Below are 11041 nucleotides of genomic sequence, written 5' to 3' on the forward strand. Positions count from 1 at the left end.
ATACATATCTGTTTCACTATTTAGAAAAATGAAAGCACTTTATGTATCTAGTCCCCCTATTTAAAGAAGTCATATGTTTTCTGACCAATTCACTCATAGTGGCTTAAAGTAGTCACAAGTTGAGTATTTGATCCGATATTCCTTGAACGCAGCGACTACATCAAGCTTGTGACTCAAACTCGTTGATTGATTTTTCAGTTTGTTTTGGTTGTGTTTTGGGTTGTGTTTTGCCCAATATTAAAATGGTGGATGGTGTAACGTCTGCTTCCAGCTCACACTCTCAAACACGTAGATCCCCCTGAACGCAGCTCACTCTCCAGATCCCAGTCACCTGAATTCTGATCACCTGTTCACACACCTGTATGTCATTATCAAACTCTATTTAGTTCAGTTCTTTGCACCCCCATCATTGTGATGTAATGTTTGATTTGCGACACACGGCTATTCGGAGCGCTGAGTTTCCTTTAATTTACTCCTCCCGTGTATGATAGTTTTTGCCTGCCTCCCTGCCTCCCTAACGACGCCTTTTGCCTATTCCCTGCCTGTACCTTAGCCCATTGGATTTCCTGTTATCAACCTATTCCCTGCCTGTACCTTAGCCCATTGGATTTCCTGTTATCAACCTATTCCCTGCCTGTACCTTAGCCCATTGGATTTCCTGTTATCAACCTATTCCCTGCCTGTACCTTAGCCCATTGGATTTCCTGTTATCAACCTATTCCCTGCCTGTACCTTAGCCCATTGGATTTCCTGTTATCAACCTATTCCCTGCCTGTACCTTAGCCCATTGGATTTCCTGTTATCAACCTATTCCCTGCCTGTACCTTAGCCTATTGGATTTCCTGTTATCAACCTATTGCCTGATCTCCCGGACCACGGCCTTTTCCCTGCCTGTTGCATTTTTGGACCCTTTTTGATCTTCTGCCTGCCCCTGGACCTGTGGTCCTTTACAATAAACACCTGCTGAGCCCTGCACTTGAAACCAGCTCTCTGTCTCCCATCGTGTTCATTACAGATGGTGACTGGAGTCATTTTATTTATAAGTGAGTAGATAACATGTTTCTAAACACTACTAAAAGCATCCTGATGATGCCATGATTAAGAAAAATCATGAATGAATCATGAATAATAGTGAGAAAGTTACAGAAGCTACAATAAAACATGCTAACCTCTCACCATTACCAATAACAGAAGCTACAACAAAACATGCTAACCTCTCACCATTACCAATAACAGAGACTACAACAAAACATGCTAACCTCTCACCATTACCAATAACAGAGACTACAACAAAACATGCTAACCTCTCACCATTACCAATAACAGAGGCTACAACAAAACATGCTAACCTCTCACCATTACCAATAACAGAGGCTACAACAAAACATGCTAACTCCTCACCATTACCAATAACAGAGGATACAACAAAACATGCTAACCTCTCACCATTACCAATAACAGAGGATACAACAAAACATGCTAACCTCTCACCATTACCAATAACAGAGGCTACAAGAAAACATGCTAACCTCTCACCATTACCAATAACAGAGGATACAACACAACATGCTAACCTCTCACCGTTACCAATAACAGAGGCTACAACAAAACATGCTAACCTCTCACCATAACCAATAACAGAGGCTATAACAAAACAGGCTAACCTCTCACCATTACCAATAACAGAGGCTACAACAAAACATGCTAACCTCTCACCATTACCAATAACAGAGTCTACAACAACACATGCTAACCTCTCACCATTACCAATAACAGAGGCTACAACAACACATGCTAACCTCTCACCATTACCAATAACAGAGACTACAACAAAACATGCTAACCTCTCACCATCACCAATAACAGAGGCTCATTCCTCATTATTCACAATTAATTCCTGATTATTCATAATCATGGTAGCATCCACATGAATGTAGAAGTGTTCAGAAACATCTATTCTTACTGACAATACAAGTGAAGTGACTCCAAAATGACAGGACATTATTCACCAATCAGTTTCTATTAGGAAAAACATCATCCAAAACACAACCAAGACAAACTGCAAATGAATTCAACAAGTTAGTAGAATCACAGGCTTGATGTAATCACTGCAGGCATGGAATATGGGACTAAATACTAAACTTATGATTAAATAAATTTGTCCAAATAATTAAGACTTCTTCAAATGGGAGAACTAAACTCAGCAATAAAAGAAACGTCCTCTCACTGTCATTTGCGTTTATTTTCAGAAAACTTAACATGTGTAAATATTTGTATGAACATAACAAGATTCAACAACTGAGACATAAACTGAACAAGTTCCACAGACATGTGACTAACAGAAATGGAATAATGTGTCCCTGAACAAAGGGGGGGGGTCAAAATCAAAAGTAACAGTCAGTATCTGGTGTGGCCACCAGCTGCATCAAGAACTGCAGTGCATCTCTTCCTCATGGACTGCACCAGATTTGCCAGTTCTTGATGTGAGATTACCCCACTCTTCCACCAAGGCACCTGCAAGTTCCTGGACATTTCTGGGGGGAATGGCCCTAGCCCTCACCCTCCGATCCAACAGGTCCCAGATGTGCTCAATGGGACTGAGATTTCGGGCTCTTCGCTGGCCATGGCAGAACACTGACATTCCTGTCTTGCAGGAAATCACGCACAGAACATGCTGTATGGCTGGTGGCATTGTCATGCTGGAGGGTCATGTCAGGATGAGCCTGCAGGAAGGGTACCACATGAGAGAGGAGGATGTCTTCCCTGTAACGCACAGCATTGAGATTGCCTGCAATGACATCAAGCTCAGTCCGATGATGCTGTGACACACTGCCCCAGACCATGACGGACCCTCCACCTCCAAATCAATCCCGCTCCAGAGTACAGGCCTCGGTGTAACGCTCATTCCTTCGATGATAAACGCGAATCCGACCCTCACCCCTGGTGAGCCAAAACCTTGACTCGTCAGTGAAGAGCACTTTTTGACAGTCCTGTCTGGTCCAGCAACGGTGGGTTTGTGCCCATAGGCGACGTTGTTGCCGGTGATGTCTGGTGAGGACCTGCCTTACAACAGGCCTACAAGCCCTCAGCCCAGCCTCTCTCAGCCTATTGAGGACAGTCTGAGCACTGATGGAGGGATTGTGCATTCCTGGTGTAACTCGGGCAGTTGTTGCCATCCTGTACCTGTCCCGCAGGTGTGATGTTCAGATGTACCGATCCTGCGCAGGTGTTGTTACACATGGTCTGCCACTGTGAGGACGAACAGCTGTCCGTCCTGTCTTCCTGTAGCGCTGTCTTAGGCGTCTCATAGTACGGACATTGCAATTTATTGCCCTGGCCACATTTGCAGTCCTCATGCCTCCTTGCAGCATGCCTAATGCACGTTCACACAGATGAGCAGGGACTCTAGGCATCTTTCTTTGGGTGTTTTTCAGAGTCAGTAGAAAGGCCTCTTTAGTGTCCTAAGTTATCATAACTGTGACCTTCATTGCCTACCGTCTGTAAGCTGTTAGTGTCTTAAGGACCATTCCACAGGTGCATGTTCATTAATTGTTTATGGTTCATTGAACAAGCATGGGGAAACAGTGCTTAAACCCTTTTCAATAAAGATCTGTGAAGTTATTTTGATTTTTACGAATTATCTTTGAAAGACAGGGTCCTGAAAAAGGGATGTTTCTTTTTTTTCTGAGTTTAGATGCCGAAAGTGCTTTCATATCTAAAACGGTAAAAAATACAGTCTTGGCCAAAAGTTTTGAGAATGACACAAATATTAATTTTCACAAAGTCTGCTGCCTCAGTTTGTATGATGGCAATTTGCGTATACTCGAGAATGTTATGAAGAGTGATCAGATCAATTGCAAATAATTGCCAAGTTCCTCTTTGCCATGCAAATGAACTGAATCCCCCAAAAACATTGCCACAAAAGGACCAGCTGACATCATGTCAGTGATTCTCTCGGTAACACAGGTGTGAGTGTTGACGAGGACAAGGCTGGAGATCACTCTGTCATGCTGATTGAGTTCGAATAACAGACTGGAAGCTTCAAAAGGAGGGTGGTGCTTGGAATCATTGTTCTCCCTCTGTCAACCATGGTTACCTGCAAGGAAACACGTGTCGTCATCATTGCTTTGCACAAAAAGGGCTTCACAGGCAAGGATATTGCTACCAGTAAGATTGCACCTAAATCAACCATTTATTGGATCATCAAGAACTTCAAGGAGAGCGGTTCAATTGTTGTGAAGAAGGCTTCAGGGCGCCCAAGAAAGTCCAGCAAACGCCAGGACCGTCTCCTAAAGTTGATTCAGCTGCGGGATCGGGGCACCACCAGTACAGAGCTTGCTCAGGAATGGCAGCAGGCAGGTGTGAGTTTTTCGGAGGATGGCCTGGTGTCAAGAAGGGCAGCAAAGAAGCCACTTCTCTCCAGGAAAAACATCAGGGACAGACTGATATTCTGAAAAAGGTACAGGGATTGGATTGCTGAGGACTGGGGTAAAGTCATTTTCTCTGATGAATCCCCTTTCCGATTGTTTGGGGCATCCGGAAAAAAGCTTGTCCGGAGAAGGCAAGGTGAGCGCTACCATCAGTCCTGTGTCATGCCAACAGTAAAGCATCCTGAGACCATTCATGTGTGGGGTTGCTTCTCAGCCAAGGGAGTGGGCTCACTCACAATTTTGCCTAAGAACACAGCCATGAATAAAGAATGGTACCAACACATCCTCCGAGAGCAACTTCTCCCAACCAGTCAGGAACAGTTTGGTGACGAACAATGCCTTTTCCAGCATGATGGAGCACCTTGCCATAAGGCAAAAGTGATAACTAAGTGGCTCTGGGAACAAAACATTGATATTTTGGGTCCATGGCCAGGAAACTCCCCAGACCTTAATCCCATTGAGAACTTGTGGTCAATCCTCAAGAGGCAGGTGGACAAACAAAAACCCACAAATTCTGACAAACTCCAAGCATTGATTATGCAAGAATGGGCTGCCATCAGTCAGGATGTGGCCCAGAAGTTAATTGACAGCATGCCAGGGCAGATTGCAGAGGTCTTGAAAAAGAAGGGTCAGCACTGCAAATATTGACTCATTGCTTCAACTTCATGTGATTGTCAATAAAAGCCTTTGACACTTATGAAATGCTTGTAATTATACTTCAGTATTCCATAGTAACATCTGACAAAAATATCTAAAGACACTGAAGCAGTAGACTTGTGAAAATTAATATTTGTGTCATTCTCAAAACTTTTGGCCACGACTGTATATGTATGAATACCTTTAAATAAAAGGTGACATTCTGTACTGTCACCTAATATCCAACATTCGATCTCAAATCCAAAATGCTGGAGCATAGCACCACATTTAAAACTGTAAGCTTCACTGTCCAAACATATATGGTGTGGACTATGTGTGTCTGGTAAACACATGTGGATCTGGTGAACAGTTATCACTTGTTGACCAACTACAGGAATACTGACCTCAGAGTCTCCAGTCTGCAGTGGGGATTCCCCAGTCCAGCAGAGAGCAGCTTCACTCCTGAATCCTTCAGGTCATTGTTACTCAGGTCCAGCTCTCTCAGGTGTGAGGGGTTTGACTCCAGAGCTGAGACCAGAGAAGCACAGCCTTCCTCTGTGACTCCACAGCCTGACAGCCTGCAAAGAGTCAAATCATATTAAAATCACACTGCTATGCTTTGGTGGTGAAAATAGAAGCAGTATATTTTTATTAACATATTCAGATACATCAGTCTCCTGAAACCTGCCATATATATTCATAAATTAATGTATCATTATTAGAAATGACAAATTATCAAAGTTTTGCCTGCAGATAGAAACATGTATAATACAAATATTTGAGTAGACTGACCAGACCAGTTTAAAAGCAGTATCAGTCAAAAGACAGACAGTGAGGTATCAGATTTAGATTGTATTGAGTATACAGTCCACACCATATCTATTTTGACAGTGAAGATAACAATTTAAATGTGGTTCTAAACTCTAACATTTTGGATTTCAGATCAAATGTTTCATGTGAGGTGACAGTATATAATGTCACCTTTTATTTGAGGATATTTTAATTCATATCTGTTTCACCATTTAGACAAATAAAAGCACTTTATGTATCTAGTCCCCCCATTTGAAGAAGTCATAAGTATTCTGACCAAATCACTCATAGTGTATTAAAATAGTCAAACGTTTAGTATTTGGTCCCATATTCCTTTAATGCAACAACTACATCAAGCTTGTGACTCAAAGTCGTGTGTTGCATTTGCAGTTTGTTTTGGTTGTGTTTTGGGTTATGTTTTGCACAATATTAAAATGGTGGATGTTTTCTGTCTAAGTGAGAAGATACATGCTGGAGCATAGCACCAAATTTAAAACTTTAAGCTTCACTGTCCAAACACATATGGTGTGGACTATGTGTGTCTGGTAAACACATGTGGATCTGGTGAACAGTTATCACTTGTTGACCAACTACAGGAATACTGACCTCAGAGTCTCCAGTTTACAGTGGGGTTTCCCCAGTCCAGCAGAGAGCAGCTCCACTCCTGAATCCTTCAGGTCATTGTTACTCAGGTCCAGCTCTCTCAGGTGTGAGGGGTTTGACTCCAGAGCTGAGACCAGAGAAGCACAGCCTTCCTCTGTGACCAGACAGCCTGACAGCCTGCAAAGAGTCAAATCATATTAAAACCACACTGATATTCTTTGGTGGTGAAAATAGTGGCAGTATATTTCTTCAACATATTCAGATATATCAGTGTCCTGAAACCTTCCATATCTATTCAGAAATTAATGTATCATATTATAAATTACAAATTATCAACGTTTTGCCTGCAGATAGAAACATGTATAGTACAAATATTTGAGTAGACTGACCAGACCAGTTTAAAAGCAGTATCAGTCAAAAGACAGACAGTGAGGTATCAGATTTAGATTGTATTGAGTATACAGTCCACACCATATCTATTTTGACAGTGAAGATAACATTTTAAATGTGGCTCTATACTCCAACATTTTGGATTTGAGATCAAATGTTTCATTTGAGGTGACAGTATAAAATGTCACCTTTTATTTGAGGATATTTTCATACATATCTGTTTCAACATTTAGAAAAATCAAAGCACTTTATGTATCTAGTCCCCCTATTTGAAGAAGTCATAAGTATTCTGACCAATTCATTTATAGTGTATTAAAATAGTCAAAAGATTAGTGTTTGGTTGTAAACTAGTTGGTCTTATTTGCAGTTTGTTTTGGTTGTGTTTTGCCCAATAATAAAATGGTGGATGATGACTGGATAATTTTCTGTCTAAGTGAGTAGATAACATGTTTCTAAACACTAAATTAATCCTGATGATAACATGATTAATACAAATCATGAATGAATCATCAATAATAATGAGAGAGAAAGTTACAGAGTCTACAACAGAACATGCTAACCTCTCACCATTACCAATAACAGATCTAGGAGATCTAGTGATATTATTACCCTGTCTGGTTGCCAGGCGACGAAGTTAGGCGGGAGATCTAGTGATTACCATACACCTGCATCTCATCAACCTTCTGCACACCTGGTCCTGATCATCACCTCTTCATAAGCCCTGAGCTGACATCCATTCCCTGCTGGATCGTTAGCAACGAACAGCCTCATGTTTCCTGAGCTAGTCTTGTTGTTTTGTTCTTGTTACTGGTTACTCCCCCCCCGTTTACTCTGTCTACAGTCATCCTCCCGGAACATTCAACTCCCTTGCCTGGCCATCGGTGGATACAGTGACTTCATTGAATCCACCCATCTACTCTCATCAACTCACCTCCGCTGCCGCTCCGTCTCCTGGATCACTCAAATTACACATCAAGACTACCAATAAATACTCACCTTCATTTTACTCACCTGGTCTGCTTCTGGGTTCTGTCTTAGAGAAACGTGACAGCAGGCATGGAATATGGGACAACATGCTAAACTTATGACTACTTTAATACACTATAAGTAATATGTCCGAATAATTACGACTTTTTCAAATGGGAGAACTACATGCATAAAGTACTTTCATATCTGATAATACTGACCTCAGAGTCTCCAGTTTACAGTGGGGATTCCCCAGTCCAGCAGAGAGCAGCTTCACTCCTGAATCCTTCAGGTCATTGTTACTCAGGTCCAGCTCTCTCAGGTGTGAGGGGTTTGAACTGAGAACTGAGGCCAACACTTTACAGGATGTCTTTCTGAGTTTACAGCATGAGAGTCTGCCAACACAGAAGAAATATAATGACAGACAGGTTGTATTAAAGTGATACGCTTAGCTTTCTCGTTTACACTGTTACCCATATGCAAATAAAGTGTTGGGTTTCACCTTAGAGCTGAGACCAGAGAAGCACAGCCTAGAAATGACATTATTCAAGTATTGCTTGTAGATAGGAAGATGCATATTAACAAATATTTGAGTAGACTGACCAGACCAGTTTAAAAGCAGTATCAGTCAAAAGACAGACAGTGAGGTATCAGATTTAGATTCTATTGAGCATACAGTCCAAACCATATCTATTTTGACAGTGAAGATAACATTTTAAATGTGGCTCTAAACTCCAACATTTTGGATTTCAGATCAAATGTTTCATATGAGGTGACAGTATATAATCCTCCTGTGAATGATAGTTTTTGCCTGCCTCACTAATGATGCCTTTTGCCGTTTCCCTGCCTGTACTGTTGCCTTTTTGGACCCCCTGTGTATGACCTTCTGCCTGCCCCTGGACCCAGCTACCTGCCTCCTCCTGTGGTCCTTTACAATAAACACCTGCTGAGCCCTGCGCTTGAAACCAGCTCTCTGTCTCCCATCGTGTTCATTACAGATGGTGACTGGAGTCATTTTATTTACAAGTGAGTAGATAACATGTCTCTAAACACTACTAAAAGCATCCTGATGATGCCATGATTAAGAAAAATCATGAATGAATCATGAATAATAGTGAGAAAGTTACAGAAGCTACAACAAAACATGCTAACCTCTCACCATTACCAATAACAGAGGCTACAACAAAACATGCTAACCTCTCACCATTACCAATAACAGAGGCTACAACAAAACATGCTAACCTCTCACCATTACCAATAACAGAGGCTACATCAAAACATGCTAACCTCTCACCATTACCAATAACAGAGGATACAACAAAACATGCTAACCTCTCTCCATTACCAATAACAGAGGATACAACAAAACATGCTAACCTCTCACCATTACCAATGTATTTATTTATAAGCACCTCACATTGTGGTTACTCACGACTTGGTAGATATTCCCTCAGCGAAGTATGGCAGTTCCATGCAGGTTTCCTCACCAAGTCCAAGGCAGCACAGCGACCCATGCAGACAGTACTCCTTAGTCGTAACCGATATCCCCATGGCAACACGAACTTGTTTAGCTTCCCAAGCAATTATCTCCCGGTGTCACACGATGCTAGGCTAACCTCTAGGGTGGCTAATACCTCCACAACAAGACGGTAGCTTCAGTCTTTACTAAGTTTTAACTAAATTATAACAACTCTTTTATTAAATAAAACATGTATTTCCCTTCATGTTTATTTATTTATTTTATTTTATTTCACCTTTATTTAACCAGGTAGGCAAGTTGAGAACAAGTTCTCATTTACAATTGCGACCTGGCCAAGATAAAGCAAAGCAGTTCGACAACATACAAAAACACAGAGTTACACATGGAGTAAAACAACATACAATCAAAGATGCAGTAGAATAAAAAAAAATAATAATAATAATAAAAAAAATAAAAAAATAAGACTATATACAATGTGAGCAAATGATGTGAGATAAGGGAGGTAAAGGCAAAAAAATGTCATGGTGGCAAAGTAAATAAAGTATAGCAAGAAAAACACTGGAATGGTAGATTTGTAGTTTGAAGAAAGTTCAAAGATAAAATATAAATAATATGGTGCAAAGGAGCAAAATAAATAAAATAAATAAATACAGTAGGGGAAGAGGTAGTAGTTTGGGCTAAATTATAGATGGGCTATGTACAGGTGCAGTGATCTGTGAGCTGCTCTGACAGCTGGTGCTTAAAGCTAGTGAGGGAGATAAGTGTTTCCAGTTTCAGAGATTTTTGTAGTTCGTTCCAGTCATTGGCAGCAGAGAACTGGAAGGAGAGACGACCAAAGGAGGAGTTGGCTTTAGGGGTGACCAGAGAGATATACCTGCTGGAGCGCGTGCTACAGGTGGGTGCTGCTATGGTGACCAGTGAGCGGAGATAAGGGGGGACTTTACCTAGCAGAGTCTTGTAGATGACCTGGAGCCAATGTGTTTGACGACGATTATGAAGCGAAGGCCAGCCAACGAGAGCGTACAGGTCGCAGTGGTGGGTAGTATATGGGGCTTTGGTGACAAAACGGATGGCACTGTGATAGACTGCATCCAGCTTGTTGAGTAGGGTATTGGAAGCTATTTTGTAAATGACATCGCCGAAGTCGAGGATTGGTAGGATGGTCAGTTTTACGAGGGTAAGTTTGGCAGCATGAGTGAAGGATGCTTTGTTGCGAAATAGGAAGCCAATTCGAGATTTTACTTTGGATTGGAGATGATTGATGTGAGTCTGGAAGGAGAGTTTACAGTCTAACCAGACACCTAGGTATTTGTAGTTGTCCACAATTTCTAAGTTAGAACCGTCCAGAGAAGTGATGCTGGACAGGCGGGCAGGTGCAGGCAGCGATCGGTTGAAGAGCATGCATTTAGTTTTACTTGTGTTTAGGAGCAGTTGGAGACCACGGAAGGAGAGTTGAATGGCATTGAAGCTCGTCTGGAGGGTTGTTAACACAGTGTCCAAAGAAGGGCCAGAAGTGTACAGAATGGTGTCGTCTGCGTAGAGGTGGATCAGAGATTCACCAGCAGCAAGAGCGACATCATTTATGTATACAGAGAAAAGAGTTGGCCCAAGAATTGAGCCCTGTGGTACCCCCATAGAGACTGCCAGAGGTCCAGACAGTAGGCCCTCCGATTTGACACACTGAACTCTGTCAGAGAAGTAGTTGGTGAACCAGGCGACGCAATCG

General features: G+C 41.8%; 1 protein-coding gene across 1 annotated transcript in view; it reads left to right on the forward strand.

The window, feature by feature from the left end:
* The window catches only part of LOC145867291 (uncharacterized), a 358109-nt gene extending 350310 nt beyond the window's left edge, over positions 1-7799 (forward strand). The window contains exon 2 of the mRNA XM_082971363.1: positions 7711-7799. Coding sequence (XP_082827489.1) covers positions 7711-7763 — 53 coding nt within the window. The 3' untranslated portion in view covers positions 7764-7799. The remainder of the gene's footprint in view (positions 1-7710) is intronic.
* Positions 7800-11041: the final 3242 nt, after the last annotated feature.

Source organism: Salmo salar, unplaced genomic scaffold (genome assembly GCF_965601325.2).
Source record: "Salmo salar unplaced genomic scaffold, fSalSal1 ptg000257l, whole genome shotgun sequence".
Taxonomy (NCBI): domain Eukaryota; kingdom Metazoa; phylum Chordata; class Actinopteri; order Salmoniformes; family Salmonidae; genus Salmo; species Salmo salar.